At 55.1% G+C, this 22,880-nt stretch overlaps 1 protein-coding gene across 1 annotated transcript in view; it reads right to left on the reverse strand.

Moving 5' to 3' along the window:
- CFAP74 (cilia and flagella associated protein 74) overlaps positions 1-22,880 on the reverse strand; it is a 77,076-nt gene that overhangs the window by 41,247 nt on the left and 12,949 nt on the right. The window contains exons 2-17 of the mRNA XM_032650577.1: positions 15,554-15,636; positions 14,869-14,953; positions 14,646-14,786; positions 14,260-14,358; positions 13,328-13,432; positions 11,093-11,147; positions 9,922-10,097; positions 9,536-9,617; positions 8,627-8,829; positions 8,211-8,321; positions 7,750-7,852; positions 7,179-7,336; positions 6,027-6,228; positions 4,806-4,994; positions 3,541-3,714; positions 3,104-3,222 (exon numbers count right to left, since the gene is read on the reverse strand). Coding sequence (XP_032506468.1) covers positions 3,104-3,222; positions 3,541-3,714; positions 4,806-4,994; positions 6,027-6,228; positions 7,179-7,336; positions 7,750-7,852; positions 8,211-8,321; positions 8,627-8,829; positions 9,536-9,617; positions 9,922-10,097; positions 11,093-11,147; positions 13,328-13,432; positions 14,260-14,358; positions 14,646-14,786; positions 14,869-14,953; positions 15,554-15,617 — 2,066 coding nt within the window. The 5' untranslated portion in view covers positions 15,618-15,636. The remainder of the gene's footprint in view (positions 1-3,103; positions 3,223-3,540; positions 3,715-4,805; positions 4,995-6,026; positions 6,229-7,178; positions 7,337-7,749; positions 7,853-8,210; positions 8,322-8,626; positions 8,830-9,535; positions 9,618-9,921; positions 10,098-11,092; positions 11,148-13,327; positions 13,433-14,259; positions 14,359-14,645; positions 14,787-14,868; positions 14,954-15,553; positions 15,637-22,880) is intronic.

Below are 22,880 nucleotides of genomic sequence, written 5' to 3' on the forward strand. Positions count from 1 at the left end.
TTCACAAGGTTGGATTTTACCTACTGTACTTTGTATAGAAATAACACAAGCTAAAAATTTAATATAAATATGTGTCCCTGGCTGGCAGCGTCCCAGTGGCAGCAGGAAGAAGGAAATCCAAACCTCCTCGGATCGGGAGGGAAGCGTTGAGATGTCAGACTAACAGAGGCCCGAGGATGGAGCCTCAGCCGCGGGAAGATCCGAACCCAGATTTCAGCGTCCGCGCAGAGACCAGCACGAAACACAGCGAGGGGCAGGGCCAGACTCCAAGGATGTCGGGCAGTAGAAAGACACAGAGAATTACAGACGTGAGAAAAGAACAAGAAATACCAGCTGATCCGAAAAAGAACTTAGAATTTTCAGAAATGAGAAATAGGGCAACTGAAATTAGACACATAACAAGCAATTTCAATAGCCGATTAGATACGACAAAGGAGAGAAGTACTCAACAGAGGGACGGACCCCGGGAAACACTGAGAAACCTGCTCAGGGAGATGACGGGGCGGGGCGGGGGGGTGTGAGACAGGCGTCAGGAGGTGTGGGGGGCACAGAACTGACAGGGTTTGAATCGGAACACGGGGGCAGGTCTGTGAGGATGGGAGGTAGGCGACATCTGAAGGGACAGGGCGGAGAAACGTCCACAGCTGTTCAAAGAGCTGAATCCTCTGATCAGGAAGCACAGGGAGTTCTAAGCAGCCCTAGGAAAGATCAGTCCACACCAGACACACTGTCATAGACATGCAGGACCCCAAGGGGAGGGCAAGCTCACGGCCACCTGAGGAAAGAGCTCGATAACCTACAAAGACAGGGGATCGGACGGAACAGCAACAGCAGAAAACAGGAGACAGGGGAGTAAGATCCTCCAAGTGTGGAGAGGAAATGCTGCCAATAAAAAATTCTTGCTCCAGGCTTGGGGAGGGGCGCCTCAGGGTGGCCTAGGTGACAGCGACCACCCGACTCTGGGCCTCCGCCGACTCCTCCAGAAACCCACAGCTCAACAGGAAGAACTAGCAACACAGGAAAGCCCCCGCTGTCAGCATGCCTGGAAGGCGGAGGACACGCGGGTGATAAACACATGAGCCTCTGCAGACCCCGCGTCCGGCCACAGTCGGCACAGAACGGGACAGTGCGGCCTTCGCGGGGAGGCTGACCAGAGCTGTGGACTCAGGGAGCAGCCCCGGGAAGCCCCTGGGGGCCTTGGAGGCTGCAGCGCTCACAGCAGGAGCCCCCGGGACCTCCAAACCGAGGACAGAAGCTGGAGAAACCAGGGCGGGGAGGAGAAGAACCTTAACGCCAAAGGCAAAATGCTCAAGGAGCAGAAGAGAAGAGGGTCCCGCAGAAGACACAGCAACGGTGGTTACAAGAAAAATGAGGGGAAAGCAAAACAGGAAAGAAGCAAGGATTACAGGGACAGAAAGAAAATCAGACACAAAAGAGGACCCAAGTCAGGTATCAGTGGGGTCTCAGAGGAAGAAACCTGAAACCCTGGAACAGAGGAAAAATGTAAATACATTGGACCCACCTCCTAGAGTAATGAAAATAACAGAAATAAACAAATGGGACCTAATGAAACTTCAAAGCTTTCGCACAGCAAAGGAAACCATAAACAAGACGACAAGACAACCCTCAGCGTGGGAGAAAATATTTGCAAACGAAGCAACGGACAAAGGATTAATCTCCAAAATATTCAAACAGCTCGTGGAGCTCAATATCAAAAAAATACAAACAACCCAAATAAAAAATGGGTGGAAGACCTAAATAGACATTTCACCAAAGAAGACGTAACAGATGGCCAAGAGGTACATGAAAAGATGCTCAACATCACTAATTATTAGAGAAATGCAAATCAAAACTACCATGAGGTATCACTTCACACCAGTCAGAAGGGGCATCATCGGAAAATCTACAAACAACAAATGCTGGAGAGGGTGTGGAGAAAAGGGAACCCTCCCGCACTGCTGGTGGGAATGTAAATTGATACAGCCACTATGGAGAACAGTATGCAGGTTCCTTAAAAAACTAAAAATAGAATTACCATATGACCCAGCAATCCCACTGCTGGGCATATACCCTGAGAAAACCATAATTCAAAAAGACACATGCACCCCAATGTTCATTGCAGCACTATTTACAATAGCCAGGACATGGAAGCAACCTAAATGTCCATCGACAGACGAATGGATAAAGAAGTTGTGGCACATATATACAATGGAATATTACCCAGCCATAAAAAGGAACGAAATTGGGTCATTTGTAGAGATGTGGATGGACCTAGAGTCTGTCATACAGAGTGAAGCAAGTCAGAAAGAGAAAAACAAATACCGTATGTTAATGCATATATATGGAATCTAGAAAAATGGTACAGGTGAACCTATTTACAGGGCAGGAATAGAGACGCAGACGTAGAGAACAGACATGTGGACACAGTGGGGGGAAGGGGAGGGTGGGACGAATTGGGATATTAGGTTTGACATAAATACACTACCACGTGTAAAACAGATAGCTAGTGGGAACCTGCTGTACAGCACAGGGAGCTCAGCTCGGCGCTCCGTGACGACCTAGATGGGTGGGATGGTGGGGGGTGGGAGGGAGGTACAAGAGGGAGGGGATGTATGTAGACATACAGCTGATTCACTTCATTGTACAGTAGAAACTAACACAACCTTGTAAAGCAATTTTACTCCAATTAAAAAAAAAAAGAATTATTGGATACAATTAAAAGAAAAGAAAGAAAATTTAAATACAGAGTTCAAGTACACAGTCCCGAAATAAAAGATGGCTTTTTTCTTCACCTTGAAAAGGCACAAGGCCCTCCAGGGAAATCTTACCCAGAGTGGTCAACCTCAAAACACAATGAAGGGGAAAACATCAAGCCGTAACTGGGCTAGTCTCAGGAAGGCGGAGGAGCCACTTTACAAATGCTCACGGGGACCCAAGCTGAAGGTTTTGTGCCCCAAATGTGGGTCAAATAAAAAGGCTCTGATAGCCGTTGCAGGGACTGAAGCACCCGCCCCGCGCGCGCCGCCCGCCTCCCCCGCAACCCGCGCGGCGCCCGCCTCCCCCACCCCCACGCGCCGCCCGCCTCCCCCCGACCCCCTAGTACTCGATGTGGATGAAGTCCCCGAGGCGCTCCTCCACGCCCACCAGCTTGCAGTAGTTAATCGTGTAGGTGGCGTTAGTCAGCGTGATCTTTTTCTTGTACACTTTGCCGATATCAAAGTCCTAGGAAGAGCACATAAAAAGCTACTGCTCCGAGTTTTCTGACGGATGCTTCTCGGCTCCTGACATTCCCGCCTGGGAGATGGGGACACCCTCCACGGTCTCGTAGGACCCCTGCCTCAGGCAGGAAGCGGCCTCCTGGGGACCAGCGGGTGGGGGTCCCCCAGCAAAGGGTCGGGTGGTGCCTGGGTCCTCCAGAGGGACCAGGAAGGTGTGACATGCCAGCCCCCCAGGACAATCGCCCTCCTGGGGCTGGTGTCTGACCCCTCGTGTGAGACCAGGCCCTGTCCCCTCAGACCCAGGCGAGGACCCTGGGCTCACCTTGAAGTGGACGAGCTTGGGCTTGCTGTTGAAGGGACACCCTCGGAACTCGCGCCTGGATGCCACCTGCTTGTGGGTCACCCCGCGGCGCAGCCGCTGCGCAGGGCGCGCCAGGATGTCCTTGTCCGTCTTCGTTCCGCCCATGGGCTCCTGGCCCACGTCCTCCTTGGGCACCTGGGGTTTTGCGGGGACAGTGGCCGGCTCGGGAGCGCCCCCAGGCCTCCCCGAGGTCAGCTGGGGGGTAAAGGAAATGGACAGCCCGGAGCCGGGGGCCACCACGGCCGCAAGGGGCCGGGGTGGGGTGGGCACCAGCAAGGTGGGGGAGGGGGTATGGCAGGGTCAGGGGAGAAACAAGGGGCCGAGCAGGGCCGTCCAGGATCCGGCGGATTTCCAGGAAATAATGGCAGAGAGGTATTTTCTAGATTTTAAAATCAGGCCAAGAGAAAGTTCTTGAAAAGCTCTACCGGAAACAACATTTTTTCAGTGGCACAAATAAAGGTGCCTCCCTGAACGGCTTAGTGACTTGAAGAGGGACCCTCTGGGGGCCTGGCTCCCGGTGCCCCTGCTGGCCCAGGGGCTGGCACCCTCCTGCCTCGCTCTCCTGGGTGGGAGCCGGGCTGCTGACCGGTGGTGCCCAGGGAGTGGCCGGGCCCGAGCAGAGCAGCGGCAGGCCTCCTCAGAACCAGCGGAACCAAAGTGGCTTTGCCCTCAGAGCAATGGGAACCAACTTGTACACAGACCAAGGGTGGGCGATGTCCTCCAGGTGGCCGCGGGCCTCGGCTGACCAGTGCAGAGACAGGGCCAGAGCCTGTGTCCTGCTGCGTGCAGTGGACACTCGCTAGCTTCTCGGCTCCCAGAGCTGTGCCTGCCCTCTTAGAGCCAGGACGACCAGTGCTCTGGAGAGCGCGTGTTCCGTGACAAGAGACCGTCAAAGGAAGTGTGAGCTCATGCCTTTTTCTAGCGACACATTTCCCCAGTAGTAAGCTGGAGCATTAGGACTCGGCCCCACCCCTCGAGCCCCCTGCCTCATCCCTCCGCGTGTGGCCACCACCAGCCCTGTGGTTGTTTGAGAGGAACCCACCCCTCGAGCCCCCTGCCTGCATCCCTCCGCGTGTGGCCACCACCGGCCCTGTGGTTGTTTGGGAGGGAGGTGGCTGGGGGGAACTGCAGAGCAGCCCCCGCGACGGGGGCCGCCACGGTCGCCAGGACAGGGTGGAGACATGGGAGACGGATGAAAAGATGTGGCCGCGTGTCCGAGGGGCTACCTGGTACGGCTTGCAGTCCTCCTTCCAGAGCCCAGGGAACTCCGGCCGAGCCAGCGTCCCCGCCTCCTGGCCAAGGCTCCCCCTGTCCGCCTGGACGGACTCGCTGGACACGGCTCTCACCAGCAGAGAGGCTTGGGGTAACGCAGACCTGCCCTCCTGGAGTTGGGGAGAGGAATGCAACAGCTTGTTCTAGAAAACAGAGATTGTACTCTGAAAGTGTACAGGAGGAAGAAAGTGCGGGAGGGAGGAAGAAAGTGCGAACCCTCAGGACTCCAGGGCCTTGGCAGACCACCCAGCCCCGGTCTGCACTCAGAGACCAGAGCACACACGGGTTTGCAACCTCTGTTTACACCATGAGTGTCTTTATACATCGTGAAAGCCTGGTCTCCAACGCCCACAAGAGCCACAAAACACTCTGACTTATGGACACTCCGGAAACCCCTTCACAGACCCTCAGCTGCTCTAGGGCCAGACGGGGCCTCCCTCCGGGGACATCAGGCTGGCACAGGGACAAGAGTGGAGGGCGATGTTGCTGCAGGCGTGAGAAAGGCCCCACGTGGAGAAGGGCAGGAGCACGGCTGGGGGCGAGAGGGCAGAGAGGCACATCTTTGGGGGGCGCCCACGAAGCAGCCTGGGGGTCGCGGCTGGCAGCGCACTGCTGGAGCCAGTGACCTGGGCCTTCAGGCTGGGGGCACACAGGGCAGAAGCAGAAGGGCTGCCGGGCTCAGGATGGGGTCCCGACGTCCCTACCCCACACCCTCAGGGACAGGTAAGCAGGTCACCTATGGGGCGACCGGCACAGGGCCGGCCCTCTATGTGAGGACTGAGTGCGGGAATGGAGGGAAGCGGCCCGGCTCCGGGGCGAGCACGCATGGGGGGTGGACGGGAGCACACGTCTCCCCTGGGCCGTGATGGGCCTTTGGTCACCAGCCTGGCTCTGGCATCTGGGGACAGGTAAGGTGGCCCAAGACAATCCTGTTCGGGGACATGTGGCGGAGGGGGTCTGCTTCCCCAGGCGGGCCAGGCGCCGGAGACCGGGGGGGGGGGGGGGGGGGGGGGGGGAGCCGCGAGGGACATGGAACACGTGCACCAGGGCTGGGGCCGCCTGGCGACCAGAGGCTGTGCCTGCATCCGGCGAAGGGGCGGAGGGGCAGGAGCGCTCTCCGTGGTCCTGATCTGAGCTGGCCGGTGCGGTCCAGTGTAGCAGGGGCGTCCGCTCACCGGGGGGCAGCAGGGCGGGTCCGCCGGGCCCTTCCCGTCATGGAAAGCGGCCACGTAGCTCCAGGTCTGGTCCCTCAGGATCGGCCGGCCCGCGGGTCTGGCGGGCGAGGGCCGCTGCTTCCTCCTGGCCTCCTCGGCCTCCTCCTTCAAGATCCGACTCACAATCTCGTGCTTCCTGAGCTTCTGCTCCTCCTCGAAGGCGCTGCGGGGAAAACGCCAGCTGCACCCGGCCCCCGAGAGGCTCGGCCCGCAGGAGCCGACGGAGGGAGCCCAGAAGGGCGGCCGGGCCAGAGACCTGGGACGCGAACCTCTGGCCCAGCGCCGTCCCCGCCACAAGCCTCGACCCCGTGAGCTGTTGCATCCCCCACTCCGGGTTCCCAGGCGCCACTGGGCGCCCTGAGGCTCAGACCAGGGCAGCCTCAGGGCTGGAGGCCGGTCACTCAGTCAGTCATTCCCGCTGCTCCTTGCTGGTGCCTCCCACCTGCCAGGACTAAGGGCTCCGAGGCAGGAGGAGCTGCCCCTGGGACTCCTGCGGGCAGGCGATGACCCAACGCCAGGGCTGGCACTCAGGGCACCACGACTCCCCAGTGACAGGACCGGGTGGCCACACCTGGGCAGGTGCTGACAGTGACCACGATGGGCGGGGCTGCTTGTGGGGGAAGGGACAGGCCCTCCAGGATGAAGAGGAAGTGACAGAACCTTGTGTGCAAGGCTGGGCTGAGGCAGGAGAGTTGGCCACCTCACCCTTGCATCTTGGGAAGCCCCCGGGCGGACCCCTGTGTCTCAGGTCGGGTGCAGCCTGGGGAGCTGAGAACGGGGGACTTGCAGGCCGAGGGGTTCTTAGGGGATGACGGGGTGCAGAGTGGACTGAGGCAGCACTGAGCCCCAGTTTGGGGGAGCCCAGAAAGTGAGCCCCGGCTGCCCGCAGCCTCTGGGAGGGAGGAGGCCACGGGCGGGGGATGCCCGGGTCTGCAGGGGCAGTGGGGGCTGTGCCTGAGGCCCAGGAGATGTCCCGCCTGCTGGGGGCTGGAGAGCAGGATGTGGGGGGTGGGGGGTGGGAGGGGGAGGCCCAGGGAGAGAGGCAGCCTCGCCGCAGGTAGTGACAGACACACCCACCCACCGCTCTGGGATGCCACCCCACCAGGCCCTCACCGGTTCTGGGTCTCCAGCTCCTGGCGCCGGCGTTGATGGCAAAAGTGCTTGAAAGCGTCCCCACCTTGGGCCAGAATCAGCTCCTTCTCGGCCTGGGCCCTCTGTTCCGCCAGCTCTGCCTTGGCCTGGCCCCATGCTTGAAATTTCCGGAGTGTCTCCTTGGGAATAGAGCACGGACGTGCCAGCATCCGCAGGTGTGCGCGTGCGCAAGGGAGCTTTCTGCGGGCTGGGTGCCCTCAACTCGTACCGGAGACGCGGGAGGTCAACGTCTGTGGAAATCACCACTGCTCCCACCTGCACCCGCCTCCTGCAGCTGCCCCCTCCCCAAAATCCTCAGGGGCTTCCCGAGGCCAGAGCCCCGCTGTCTCCACTGGACCGGAGGCTCACTGCGCATCCCTCCCCGCTTCCCTGGTCTAACTGCCCCCCAGGCCCCAGGGGGTATCACTTCCCCTGGGAAGGCCCAGGGCTCCAGCACGCGCCTCGCCGAGCCCGGGTCCCCCTGGGGCGCGGGAGCCTGTCCAAGGGCAGGTGAGCGCATCCTGAGGGCGTCGGGAGGTGGGGCCAGTCCTACCCGGTTGGCGGAGATGCTGCTCTTCAGGGCCAGCACGGCGTCCATGCGCCTGCGCGCGTGCTCGCGGCTCTCCAGCTCCTCTCTCCGCTCCTGCTGGCGGATCCTGGTGGGGAGGACCTGCTCTTGGCGCAGTGGCCACCAGGGGGAGGAGCCCCAAGGAAGCAGCCAAGCACCAGGATGTTAAAGGCAAGTGGGAAAGAGCTGGGCTGCGCGTGGACCACGACGAAACGTGAAAGCCGTTTCTCTAGACTGGAGTCCTCGTCTGAAACTAACGGCCGTCAGCTCAAAGCTGGAAACACACATTTATTCTTTATGGGTGATGAGGTGACGGCTCAGTGATAAAATTGGAGAATTTCAAAACGAAGGCAATTGATCCACTTTCTCAGGCTTCCCTGTGTGGGCGGGGGTGGGGTGAGGGGAGGGACAGGAGGAGAGGCGCGGAGAGAAGAGAGCCGCTGTACCTCCCCAGGGAGGCCTTCAGGAACTTCACGGCCTTCCGATGGTTCTTCTGGGCGTCTTCCACCAGCTTCTGGTGCCTGAGCCCGTGCTCCTTCTGTAGGTACACGGACCTCCTGCAGGGACACGGGGCAGCGGGAACAGGGACACGTCCTGTGCAGGCTTGGCTGCAGAGGGCCCGGGACCAGGGCCAAGTGCATGAGGCGGGAGGGCCCTGCGCTGTGCCTGGTAGGGGGCGGGCCCGTGGGGACCCTGTGGGTGTCCACAGGCTCGGATCCCATGGAAGCAGCAGGAAGATCTGGCAACGGACTGGACGAGGTGGGGGGTGGGAGAGCCGGAGGACCTGTGAGGACCCCGTGCCGGGGCGAGGGCGGGGGGGCCCCTGGGGGCAGCTGCATCCCCCAGCCTGCAGCACACCTACTCCACCGGCCCCACCCTCAGAAGCAGCTGCCCGTGGGGCACGGGTGGTGTCGGGGCCTCAGGAGGACAGGCCACAAGGAGTGGCCAGAGCCGGGAAGAGGGCAGGGTGTCCAGGAGGGAGGCGGCCATCAGGTCAGGGAGCGAGCGTGGCCCAAGCCACTCTGCCCAGGCTGGGGCTGGGTGGGCAGGGGCGCAGGCCTGGGCCTGTGGGGGGGTCGCAGGTGTGGGCAGGGGGGCCGCAGGCGTGGAGTGGGGAGGGGGGCGCAGGCCTGGGCCGGGGGCGGTCGCAGGCGTGGGCAGGGGGGCCACAGGCATGGGGCGGGGGGGGGTCGCAGGCGTGGGGCGAGGGGTGGCGCAGGCGTGGGCCGGGGGGGGCACAGGCGTGGGCCTGGCGGGGAGGTCGCAGGCGTGGGGCAGGGGGGCCGCAGGCATGGGGCGGGGGGGGTCGCAGGCGTGGGGCGGGGGGGGTCGCAGGCGTGGGGCGGGGGGGGTCGCAGGCGTGGGGCGGGGGGTGGCGCAGGCATGGGCCGGGGGGGGGGTTGCAGGCGTGGGCCGGGGGGGTCGCAGGCGTGGGGCGGGGGGTGGCGCAGGCATGGGCCGGGGGGGGTCGCAGGCGTGGGCCGGGGGGGGCACAGGCGTGGGCCTGGCGGGGAGGTCGCAGGCGTGGGGCAGGGGGGCCGCAGGCATGGGGCGGGGGGGGGTCGCAGGCGTGGGGTGGGGGGGTCGCAGGCGTGGGGCGGGGGGGGTCGCAGGCGTGGGGCGGGGGGTGGCGCAGGCATGGGCCGGGGGGGGGGTTGCAGGCGTGGGCCGGGGGGGTCGCAGGCGTGGGGCGGGGGGTGGCGCAGGCATGGGCCGGGGGGGGTCGCAGGCGTGGGCCGGGGGGGGCACAGGCGTGGGCCGGGGGGGGCACAGGCGTGGGCCTGGCGGGGGGGTCGCAGGTGTGGGCAGGGGGGCTGCAGGCGTGGAGTGGGGAGGGGGGCACAGGCCTGGGCCTGTGGGGAGGTTGCAGGCGTGGGCAGGGGGGCCGTAGGCGTGGGCCGGGGGGGGTCGCAGGCGTGGGCAGGGGGGCCGCAGGCGTGGGGCGGGGGGTGGCGCAGGCATGGGCCGGGGGGGGTTGCAGGCGTGGGCCGGGGGGGTCGCAGGCGTGGGGCGGGGGGGTGGCGCAGGCATGGGCCGGGGGGGGTCGCAGGCGTGGGCCGGGGGGGGCACAGGCGTGGGCCGGGGGGGGCACAGGCGTGGGCCTGGCGGGGGGCCACAGGCGTGGGCTGGGGGGGTGCGCCCCAGGCCTGGACCTACCGCACCCGCAGCAGCCGGTTCCGCTCTGCCTTCCCCGAGGCCCCCCTCTCCTGGAGGCACTTCCTGGCAGCCGGGGCCTCTGCTCGGGCTGACTTGCAGGCGTCCTCCAGCTGCCTCTCCTGGATCTCCATGTGCCACATGGCGCTCCTTGCAAACAGGAGGCGCTTCTGTTTACGCTGGCAAAGGGATTGGAGAGCCAGGCCACGCCCCCCCACGCAGTGTCCACTCCAGGGCTCCGCCACCGAGTCTGACCAACACCCAGGCCCCTTGTTTCCTGCAACACTGCCCTGCTCTGTCCCTGAAGCCCTGCTCTCTGGGCCCAGGGACGCAATGACCGTGCCACGTGGCACCCGCCACGAGCTTCATGCTTTGCTTACATGCCTCTCATTCCCATGAAAACAGGCAGGGACTCCAAGTGTTTTACTCACTGCTGACCCTACATGCTTACATCGGGGTCTGACACTCAGCAGGTGCTCAGTGACCATGAGTGACACCATCTAGGCCACCGAGCCCCAAGTTCACACGTGCCCCTGAAGGAAGCCCTTGGGGACAGCAGACGCCTGCTGCGTGGGCCGCCTGCCCTCAGCCCATACTTGGGGGGACTCATCGACGTCCCTGCGGCCTGGGGTGCCCTTGAGTCTGGGCACACAGACTGGCAGCAACACAGGAGGGCCCTGAAGTCACGTCCCCCCAAGAATAGGTTCAAGGGGTCACTACGTGGTCCAAGGGGATGCTGACCAGGAAGGGAAACCAGGTGGGCTTCCAACGGGAGCCAGTGAGACCCCCGGGCTGCCCTGCTCAGTGATGAAGCAGACAGCAGTGGCCGTAGGCCATGAAGGGAGACACCGGCCATGCACGAGGACATGAATGCCTCTCATGGCTGCTGTGTGGCATGGAGGAGACGGGCACGGGGAGTAAACACTGCAGGGTCTCACACACTTGACACTAAGGGGCAGAGGACACCCGCGGTCACCTGGGGTCAGCACTGCTGACGGACAGGATGCACAAGGGACGTTTGACATACATTTTCCTGCATATAAATTAGACCTAAATAAAGCTGATTAAAAAGAAAGTAAATGGGCAGCAGCCACGCCCACATGAGAAGGGGCAGGCAGGTGGGCTATGGGGGGTCAGGGCCAGCCGCAGCGGGGCAGGGTCAGCAGACTGGTACTTGGCGGGAGGAGACGCGAGCAAAAACACTGAAGGTAATGACAGACAGGTTCCAACTGTCAGAGAAGAAGTGTCCCATCAGACAGGGGAGATGAGGGTGCACCTCTGGTTCTGTTGGAGCTGGAATCACGGGTGTCAACTCCTGGTTCTAACGCAGACACACAGAGACATGCACGTGCTTCCCAGTGGGGCCACCTGGCGCCCAGCCCTAGGTCCCTAAACACCACTCTCCCCTGTGAGAAACCAAGGCTCTGGCTTGGTCCGGACAACCAGCTAGGTCTAGGACTAGGGTGGACAGGAAACAAGTGGGATAGGAACACGTCGTTACCCCAGAAAGCACTCGAAGAACGACAGGGAGCCTGCTTGAAAGAGGTGCTAACTGGCCCAATTGGGGGTGACTGGAGCATCAAAATAAATAATGATGATGGGACTTCCCTGGTGGCACAGTGGTTAAGAATCCGCCTGCCAATGCAGGGGACACGGGTTCGAGCCCTGGTCCGGGAATGTCCCACATGCCGCGGAGCAACTAAGCCCGTGCGCCACAACTACTGAGCCTGCGCTCTAGAGCCCACGAGCCACAACTACTGAGTCCACGCACCTACAGCCCGTGCTCCGCAACAAGAGAAGCCACCACAATGAGAAGCCCGCGCACCACAACAAAGGGTAGCTCCCACTCGCAGCAACTAGAGAAAGCCCGTGCACAGCAACGGAGACCCAATGCAGCCAAAAGTAAATAAATTAATTAATTAAAAAAAAAAGATGGAGCAGGTTATAACCCACTGCATAGAACAGAAGTCAAGAGTCTACACTGACACATAAAGAAACATGGGGAAGAGAACGCTGTTCTTTACAGCGGAACGCTAACTCGTACATTTAGAAGGAATTACGGAGTTAGAAAATCGCCCTTTGGCAACCATCATCATAACTGATTCAAGCGAGAAGCATCAATAAATGCAAACACCAGAGCGTGAAAGGGATGAGGATGGGGTTTTCCAGTCTCACAGTATGTACCACAAATTCCATGTTAGTTTCCAAAGGAAAAGCGTGACTCTGCATTGAAGAAACCCTGCGTGGGACTTCCCTGCTGGTCCGATGGGCAAGACGCTGTGCTCCCAATGCAGGGGGCCCGGGTTTGACCCCTGGTCAGGGAACTAGATCCCACATGCGTGCTGCAACTGAAGATCTCATGTGCTGCAACTTAGACCTGGTGCAGCCTAAATAAATAAATTAAATTAATATTTTTTTAAAAAGTGTAAACTTTAGGGACTTCCCTGGTGGTCCAGTGGTTAAGACTCTGTGCTCCCAATGCAGGGGGCCTGTGTTCGATCCCTGGTCGGGGAACTAGATCCCGCATGCCGCAACTAAGACCCGGCACAGCCAAATAAATAAATAAATATTTTTAAAAAATGTGTAAACTTTAAAACCAAAAAAGAAACCCTGCACGCCCCATCTCGATCAAGTGACCGTAGTTCCCCCACTGGAAATGGGACCGGTGGCCATCGTACGCCTTGTTGGCAGGGGTGGGGGCGGGGGGCAGCACCTGGGGGATTCTAGACCACCGCCCCGAGGAAACATCACACAAAGGCAACCTGGGGGACGGTTCGTGGCCCGGATGCTTCAAAACCATCAAGGTCACGAGCGTCACGGGAAGACTGAGGGTCTTTCCTACTGGAGGTGGGGCGACCCCATGCAACCCTCCAAGTGTGAAGTGTCACCGGGATGGTGGGGAGAGCAAGGGGACACCGGGGGTTCTTGGTGCTATTTCTGCAACTCTTCTGTGAATTTGAAATTGTTTCAAAATTTAGAAGTTTTTTAAAAAACTAAATGGACCATACAGTGATCCGACACAGGCAGGGCCCCGGGGGCTTTGCGGCGCTGGTGGGGACCAGCCTGGTGCCAGTTGGTGCAGAGAGGAAGCTGCCGAGACAAGCTCCGCGTACAGGATTTGACACAGCACAGCCATCTCCTCGCCGGGGTGGGGGGAATGCTCTCAGAAAAGGTGTAAAGCTCTTTTAAAAATCACGCTGGTCGTTCTTTGGAGGCTCAAAGAGCAGGAGAAAAGGAAAAAGAAGCTGATCTCACAGCTCCTGAGAACTCAGACAAACGTGGAGAATGCGCAAAACACTTAAACATGGAAAGTCTCAGCTACCTTTCAATTTTTAGGCAGCTTGAAAGTCAAGCACAAAATGTCATTCTTCATCTTCAAACCCGGCCCTGCTCGACAGCCTGGACTTACACGCTGTCATGCAGCACGGCCGTCATCTTCGCCTGCAGGTCCCCCTCGTTCCCCAGCTCTGAGCACAGGCGCTGGAACGCTTCCTGGAGGCGACCCACGGCTGCCCTGCAGAGGGCAAGTGGGTCAGGGCCTCGGGGGCTGCAGGCCTTCAGGCTCAGCGATGCCTTCGCCTGACTTTTCCTCTAAACAGGCTGACTGGGAGGGCAGGGCTGTGGCCGGAGGAAGGCTTCTCCTGGGTCCACTTCGTTGATCTGAGCCCGCTCCTGCCCCCTCCCGCCCCCTCTCCACTGGCCTCTCATTCTTCCAAGGATGTGGAGCCAGCCCCCTGGTTGCCAGCCCCTCAGGAAGGACCCGCACACTCACCTAACGACTAGAGGCACCTCAGGGGCCAAAAAGCCACTGAGAGGCCCTCTTGGCCGAGCCCACTCTGAGACCTCCTACTTCATCTCCCTCTGCCCTCCCGGGCACCCAAGCCCAGTTACACTCTGAGATGTAGCCACTTCGCGGGGACGCTCAGATGAGCAGGGTGGGTGGGCGGGCGCAGGACAGAGAGGTGCACCGCCCCGCAGGACACCCCTCTACGGTCAGGAGAGGGCGGGGGCGTCTCTCGGAGGGCAGCCTGGAGGGACACTGACCGGAGGGCTCTGGTCTGCGGGCACGTGACCTGGCGTCCTCGCCTGCTGCCCCGGGCCCTGCACTCGATGCCCCACCCCAGCCATCGTGCCGCTGTCCCTACCACTCACCTCCCAGCCTGCAGGTCCCCTCCTCAGGGAGGCCTCCCCTGGCCACCTGCCTCAAAGTGACCGCCCCTCCTGACTCGTGGCCACCTGACTCCTGATGTCCACTTGGGTTGCCCGATTCCCACACGGCCGGGAAGTGGGTCCGCCCCCACCCCCGCGCCCGCCGGCCCCAGGGCCCCACCTCCGACCTACATGTTGCCGGCGGCTCTCTCCGCAGCCAGGCCAGCCGCCACGCTCTCCTGCTGCTTGGCGAGGAGCCCCATCCTCCAGCGGCAAGCACGCAGCTCCTCCCTGAAAGTTGGAGCCAGCATCCGTAAGCGGCTCCCTGCACCCCAGGCGCTCCGATCGGGGCGGGGCCGGCAGCTGGCACAGGCTCTCCTGCGGGCATCTCAAGCATTTAGGAGTAAAGTTTCATGATGTCATCAATTTGCCTTCAAGTTTCAACTTTTCTGTGTTTGAAATTTTTCTTTGCAGACATTGGAGAACACACTGCAGTGTCGCCGTCAACCGGACAGGAGTGGAGGGCGGCAAACGCCGCACAGATGGGCCCCGGCCAGAGCCCGGCCCGCCCCGCTCACCTCGTTTTCTGAATGAAAAGGTCTTTCTCTTCATGCAGCTGGTCTAGGTGGCTCAAGTCCCTCCGCAGGAGTGAGGCCTGCATTCTGTCCTGGACGGCTGGTCTCTGCTTCCTCTTGTCTGCATTCTGCTCTTTCCCTGGACTTAACATGGAAAGGACGCCCGCTGCCGTCCCGTGGGGAGCGCGTCCTGCCCCTCCCCCTCCCCCTGCCCCGGGTTAATTACCAGGAGCTTCCTGGGTCCGCCTTGTTCTCAGCCTCCCCAGGGACAGAGCCCAGCACAAACTCCGGATCCTCCAGTTCATCTGTTTCTAGAAATAGAGTGAGAGTTAAAACAACAGAACGCAGATGGAGACCTTCAAGCCTGAAGTTCCAGGGTAAATCCTGACACACACAAACTGGGCAATGATGGGATGGCCGCTCAGAGCAGTGGTTCTCAAAGTGTGGCCCAGGGAACCCTTCCAAGGGGTCTGCAAAGTCAAAACTATTTTCATCATAATAGCAAAACACTATTGTCTTTCCCACCCTTGTTTCATGAGCGTAGAGTGGAGTTTTCTAAAGGCCACATGACAAGATCTCAGAGCAGACTAGTCAAAGGCAGACGTGAAATCCAGCTGCTGCTCTTAAACCAGGCTCTTCAGGTTACACACAACAGGTTCATTATTGCCATTTTAAGCAATAACAAAAAACTGGGAAACTACTGTCGGCCACTGAACTTCAAAGTCTCAGCCACGTGGATCTTTCTTCTGATTAAACACAAAATAATATAAGCTACCTTTTTGAGAAAAAATATGAGTTTAAAAGACGTGGTCTCTCTGAAAAAAGGAAATTAAAGGGCAACTATTAAGCACATCGTTTGTCTTCTGTGTGTTGAAACGTGTTTTATTTGTGAAAAGACCTTTCTTAATTACCATCCTCCACAAGGGGGGCGTCGTCCAAAAGCTTCTTAGGGAACAGGCTGGCATCTTCTTCCATCTTGGGAGGCAGAAATTAGCTACAAAAATTTTTACAAAACATAGATGACACATTAAAAAAAAACTAAAAATCCGGATTTCATAAGAGTTAACAATTTCTCTTGTAAAAAGACATTAGGGCTTCCCTGGTGGCGCAGTCGTTGAGAATCTGCCTGCTCATGCAGGGGACACGGGTTCGAGCCCTGGTCTGGGAGGATCCCACACGCCGTGGAGCAACTAGGCCCGTGAGCCACAACTACTGAGCCTGCGCGTCTGGAGCCTCTGCTCTGCAACAAGAGAGGCCACGATAGCGAGAGGCCCGCGCACCGCGATGAAGAGTGGCCGCCGCTTGCCACAACTAGAGAAAGCCCTCGTACAGAAACGAAGACCCAACACAGCAAAAATAAATTACTAAAACTCCTACCCCCAACATCTTAGAAAAAACAAAAAAAACACAAAACAAACAAACAGCAAAGCATATTTAAAAAAAAAGACATTAAGAAAATGAAGAGAGGCCACAGAATCTGAAAAAATATTTGCAGCACATATATGTAACAGAGGTCTAGTACTCAGATTATATATAAAGAACTCCTAAATAACAGCAATAGAAAGTCCAAACCCCAACTGAAAAGGGACAAAAATTTTAGAACAGACACGACAAAAGAAGATTCACGAATGACCATAGGCTCATGGAACTTTGTCATCATTAGTCACTAGGGAATCAAATCAAAACCATAACCAGACACTACTACACACCTGTTAGAACGCCCCAAACCAAAAATACCAAATACGAAACCATAACACTAGATGCTATCAACATATACTAACCATAGGACCCAGAAATCCTACTGTGAGGTATTTACCCAAGAGAAACAGAAGTATGTCCCCAAAAAAACTTGTACAGGAACGCTCACAGCAACCTTATTCACAACAGCCGCGAAATGGAAACAATCCAAACGTCCATCGTGATGAGAACAGATTCTGAGAAACAGATTCTGGCACATTCATACAAAGGAATAATAGTGATAAAGAGAAGGAAGTCTGACGCGCAGAGCACCACGGATGAATCTCAGAAACACAGCGTTAAGTGCAGGAAGCCAGACACAGAAGAGCACGTATGAAGCCCCAGAACACGCAGGACCAAAGGGTGATGATAGAAATGAGACGCAGCTTCTGGGTCAGAGGCAGGGGATGGGGACGGCGGGGGGCTACGAGGAACTGGGGGGAGGACGGAAACGGTCTGCATCTTGTTTTGGGTGGTGGCTACACAGGTGTACACAAGTGTCAAATTCACACTAGTGAACATTTAATTTGCGTGCTCGTTAGAGCGTGTACATGTTGTCTCAATAAAACGCAGGCACAGAGTCCAGAGACAACTCCTAAGGGGTTTCACAATGTTCATTACAGTTTGATAACCGTTTCGGGAACATTGGGAGATGCCTGTGCAGAACCTGGTACAGATGTTGATATTAGATGTTGATATTGTGGACGAGGTGCTGAAACTGTAGACCAGTTTGTTTTCATTGCTGAATTTAGCAACTGCTCCAGAATAAGTCACTGAAAAATATTTTCAAAGCCTAATAATGTTTCCTTGATAAATCATTAATAAGTCAATGCCAGTCATTTATTTTTTAAATGCTACAAAAAACCCCTTTGTGCATTAAAGCCCTGAGAGGCAGAATTTTGAGGCATCTTGTAAAATACCAACAATATCCCTCCCAATTGAAGACAGCTCTTAGTCTACCAGCCTGCGGGTGGTGCACGCGGGGCTTTCAGAAGATGCTTGCAAAGTGGTCCAGCGCGTGCGGCCCTGGGCTCTGGGCTCGTGAGTTCCATGAGCTCATCACATCGCGTATCAAACACAGTGTAACCAACGCCCCCCGAGGGTGACACTCTGCTAAGAGGAGGGACGTCTCACACAGCTCCACCTGCAGTGACAACATCAAACCACACACGCTCTGAATGTCCAGCTAAAGACGGTGGTTCCAGACAGGGGGTCCCTGATCCCCTTCAAATCCTCACTAGAACAACCGTGGCAGGATTCAGTGTTTTCAGGACATGAGTCTACAAGGATGAGGCAGACGTGAGAGGAACAGTGGGAACACAACAGGAGCCAGCGTGCGGAAGGGTGCGCGGTGAGGGGCCCCAAGGCCCCGCGGGCATCGCACAACCTGGGGGTCAGGAGCCGGGCGCCTCTGACGTGCGGGTGAAGTGGGATCAAACACAGAGATTTGCTAAAATGTGCTTAAGAAGCACATGGACCTTCTGTTTGAGAATTGGCTGGCCAGCGTGCAAATAACCAAAAATGCTGGAAAAATTGTATTTTAATTGTCTTAAGGGTCTTGAAGAATTGACATGATGAAATTATCAGGTCAAAACCTAAGTGAAGACAAGACTACAAATAGATGAAGTGACCAAGCTAAAGAAAAGTGTCTTATCAACCACCAAAAACAACAAAAATCTAACTTTTTACTATTTATTTATTTATTTTTAATTTATTTATTTTTGGCTGCACTGGGTCTCTTCGTTGCTGCCCGCGGGCTTTCGCGGAGAGCAGGGGCTACTCTTCATTGAGGTGTGCAGGCTTCTCATTGCAGTGGATTCTCTTGTTGTGGAGCACGGGCTGTAGGCACATGGACTTCAGTAGTTGTGGCGCATGGGTTAGTTTCTCTGCGGCATGTGGGATCTTCCCAGACCAGGGCTCAAACCCATGTCCCCTGCATTGGCGGCTCAAACCCGTGTCCCCTGCATTGGCAGGCGGATTCTTTTTTTTTGCGGTACGCGGGCCTCTCACTGCCTTTCCCGTTGTGGAGCGCAGGCTCAGCAGCCATGGCTCACGGGCCCAGCCGTTCCGCGGCACGTGGGATCCTCCCAGACCGGGGCATGAACCCGCGTCCCCTGCATCGGCAGGCGGACTCTCAACCACTGCACCACCAGGGAAGCCCACTTTTTACTATTTAAAAGAGAATTCTAAAGCAATAACGTACAGAAGCACTGCATTTTCAAAGTCAGACAAAGATGCCCTATATAGAAACTGTAACAGGAAGCTGGTGGCGTTGTCTAGAAACAGACAAAAATACTTTAGGCAAAAAGCAGTAACAGCAGTAAGAGGGTCAGGTCATCACCAGAGGCTCAGCTCACCAGGAAGATACAACAGTGGTAAATCCACGTGTATTCAAACGCATAGCCACTAAATAAACAAAGCAAAGGCGGGCAGAACAAGGAGAAAGAGTCAAAAGTACAAACTCCAGTGGGAGGTTTTAACACGCCTCTCTCAGGAACTGACAACAAAACCAGATAAAATAAGTCATTAATGACACACATTTAAACAACGTCATTAACAAACTGAACCCCACAGACATACAAAGAACAAAAACAACTATGGAAATTTAAGTGCTCCCCTAAACCATTACACAGAATATTTACAAAAACTATCTACCGGCCCCAAAGCAGGACTCAACAAATTTCAAAGAACTAAAATCAGACAAAGCTTATTCTCTGAGCAAATTAATCAGCCCAAATCAATACAAACAGAGAAAAGCAAACCAGATGGGGGAGCAGGAAGACCCCTGAGCTCACCTTCTCCCGTGGACACAGAATCACCCTATTCACAGAGCAACTAGTGACGAGAAAGAGCAGAAGCTTAGAAGAAAAGACCGTCTACACCTGAAGATGTACAGGAGGACTCACAACAGGCGGGGCAGGAGGGGTGGAGCCGCGGCGGAGTCAAGACCCAAAGCCCCAGGTGGGTAAGCTGAGCACGGGGTAATCACAACCGCAGAGGGGCGCCCCAAGAAGTCAGGACACAAAATCTCACGTGCTCAGGGCCCAGGACAAAAGCAGGAAATGGAGAGGAGCCTGGGTCAGACCCACCTGCGGATCTTGGGGAGCCTCCTGGAGAGGCTGTGGGCCAGGGCAGCTCATCCTGGGGACACAGACACTGGTGGCAGCTCTAACACAAGGACACTGGTGCTGCAAGTGCCATTTCGGAATCCTCCCTCTGGCTTATTAGCGCCAGGACCTGCCCTGCATGCCAGCCTGTAGGCACCAGTATGGGGATGCCTCAGGCCCAGCAGTGAGCTGGGCAGGGGCGTAGCCCCACCTGCCAGTAGGCTGGCTGCCTTAAGACTCCCTGAGCCCACAGCCACCCCAGGACCTCACGCTGTCCACCCGAGGGCCCAGGACCCTGTCCCACTCACCACTGCCCAGCACCAGCCCCGGGACCAGCGTCACCCACTAGCAGGCAGCACCAGCCCCAGGACGCCCTGGGCCCTGGACCCTGGCCCTGCCCACCAGTGGGCTGATACTCCTACTCCAGGACTCCCAGGCCACTTACATCAATGGACAGGTCGTCCAGACAGAAAATCAATCAGGAAACACTGGCCTTAAGCGACACATTAGACCAAATGAACTTAATTGATCTATCTGGAACATTCCTTCCCCAAACAGCAAATACACATTCTTTTCAAGTACACACGAAACATTCTCCAGGACAGATCACATGCTAGGCCACAAAACAAGTCTCAATAAATGTAAGAAAATTGAAATCATATCAGGCATCTTTTATGATCGCAATGCTATGAGACTAAAAATCAACTACAAGAATAAAACTGCAAGGAACACAAACATGTGGAGGCTGAACAACATGCTAGAGTGCAGCCAATGGATCGCTGAAGAAATCAAAGAAGAAATTAAAGGAATTCCTGGACACAAATGAAAATGAAAAGCAGATAATCCAAAATCTGTGGGATGCAGCAAAAGCAGTTATAAGAAGGAAGTTTATAGCAATACAAGCTTCCCTCAGGAAACAAGAAAAGTCTCAAATAAACAACCTAACCGTACACCTAAAGCCTAACCCTAAGTAGAGACAGCAGAACAAACAAAACTCAAAGTCAGTAGGACAGAAATCATAAAGATCAGAGCAGAAATAAATGAAATAGAGACTTTAAAAAACAATCAGGAAAATCAATGAAACTGAGCTGGTTCTTTGAAAAGATAAACAAAATTGATAAACCTTTAGCCCAACTCATGAAGAGAAAAAGAGAGAGGGCCCAAATACAGAAAATCAGAAGGGAAAAAGAAGTCACAACCAGAAATACAGATCAATGGAACAGGACAGAAAGCCCAGAAATTGCTTACAGTCAATTAATCTACAACAAAGGAGGCAAGAATATACCATGCGGAAAAGACAGTGTCTTTAACAAGTGGTGCTGGTAAAACTGAACAGCTACATGTAAAATAATGAAATTAGAACATTCTCTAATACCATACACAAAAATACACTCAAAATGGATTAAAGACCTAAATGTAAGACCAGATACTATAAAACTCTTAGAGGAAAACGTAGGCAGGATACCCTTTGACATAAATTGTAGCAATATCTTCTTGCTTCCACCTCCTACAGTAATGAAAATAAAAATGAAATAAACAAATGGAACCTAGTTAAACTTCAAAGCTTTTGCACAACAAAGGAAATCACAAACAAAATGAAGAGACAAGCCAGAGAATGGGAGAAAATATTTGCAAATGAAGCGACCGACAAGGGATTAATCTCTAAAATATACAAACAGCTCATGCAGCTCAATATCAAAAAAACAAACAACCTAATCAAAAATGGACAGAAGATCTAAATAGACATCTCTCCAAAGAAGACATAAAGATGGCCAAAAAGCACATGAAAAGATGCTTGACATTGCTAATTATTAGAGAAATGAAAATCAAAACTACAATGAGGTTTTCACCTCACACCAGTCAGAATGGCCATCATCAAAAAGTCTACAAACAATAAATGCTGGAGAGGGTGTGGAGAAAAGGGAACCGTCTTGCACTGTTGGTGGGAATGTAAATTGGTACAACCACTATGGAGAACAGTATGGAGGTTCCATAAAAAACTAAAAATAGAACTACCATACGGCCCAGCAATCCCACTCCTGGGCATATATCTGGAGAACACCATAATTTGAAAAGATACACGCACCCCCAATGTTCATTGCAGCACTATTTAAAATAGCCAAGACATGGAAGCATCCTAAATGTCTATCAACATATGAATGGGAAAAGAAGATGTGGTACATATAAACGATGGAATATTACTCAGCCATAAAAAGGAATGAAATAATGCCATTTGCAGCAACATGGCAGGACCTAGAGATTATCATACTAAGTGAAGTCAGACAAAGACAAATGTCATATAATATCACTTATATGTGGAATCTAAAAAAAATGGTACAAATGAACTTATTTACAAAATAGAAGCAGACTCACAGACTTCGAAAACAAACTCAAGGTTACCAAAGGGGAAAGGTGGGGGGAGGGAAAAATGAAGCATTTGGGATTAACATATACGCGCTGCTGCATACATACAATAGATAATCAACAAGGACCTACTGAATAGTACAGGGAACTCTACTCAATATTCTGTAGTAATCTATATGGGAAAAGAGTCTGAAAAAGAATGGATATATGTATACATATATCTGGATCACTTTGTTGTACACCTGAAACTAACACAATATTGTAAATCAACTATACTCCAATATAAAATAAAAATTAAACTAAAAAAAAGAAGTTACAACTGACACCACAAAGGACCATAAGAGATTACCACAAAAACTTATTAAAAAAAAAACTCCAAACAAACAGAAGTCCAGGACCAGATGGCTTCACAGGTGAATTCTACCAAACATTTACAGAAGAGTGAACACCTAGCCTTCTCAAACTATTCCAGAAATTTGCAGAGAAAGGAATGCTTCTGAACTCATTCTACAAGGCCAGCATCACCCTGATACTAAAACCAGACAACAATATCACAAAAAAAGAAAATTATAGGCCAATGTCACTGATGAACATAGACGTAAAAATCCTCAATAAAATATTAGCAAACTGAATCCAACAATACATTAAGAGGATCATACACCACGATAAAGTGGGATGGTTAAGAATCCACCTGCCAATGCAGGGGACACGGGTTCGAGCCCTGGCCAGGAAGATCCCACATGCCATGGAGCAACTAAACCTGTGCGCCACAACTACTGAGCCTGCACTCCAGAGCCCATGAGCCACAAGTACTGAGCCCATGTGCCACAACTACTGAAGCCCGCACGCCTAGAGCCCATGCTCCACAACAATGAGAAGCCTGCGCACCACGACGAAGAGTAGCCCCTGCTCACTGCAACTAGAGAAAGCCCGCGCGCAGCAATGAAGACCCAACAGCCAAAAATAAATTAATTAATTAATTTTTAAAAAGGCCATCTACTGAATGGCAGATGATGTTTGCAAATATATC

Source organism: Phocoena sinus, chromosome 1 (assembly GCF_008692025.1).
Source record: "Phocoena sinus isolate mPhoSin1 chromosome 1, mPhoSin1.pri, whole genome shotgun sequence".
NCBI classification, from domain to species: Eukaryota; Metazoa; Chordata; class Mammalia; order Artiodactyla; family Phocoenidae; genus Phocoena; species Phocoena sinus.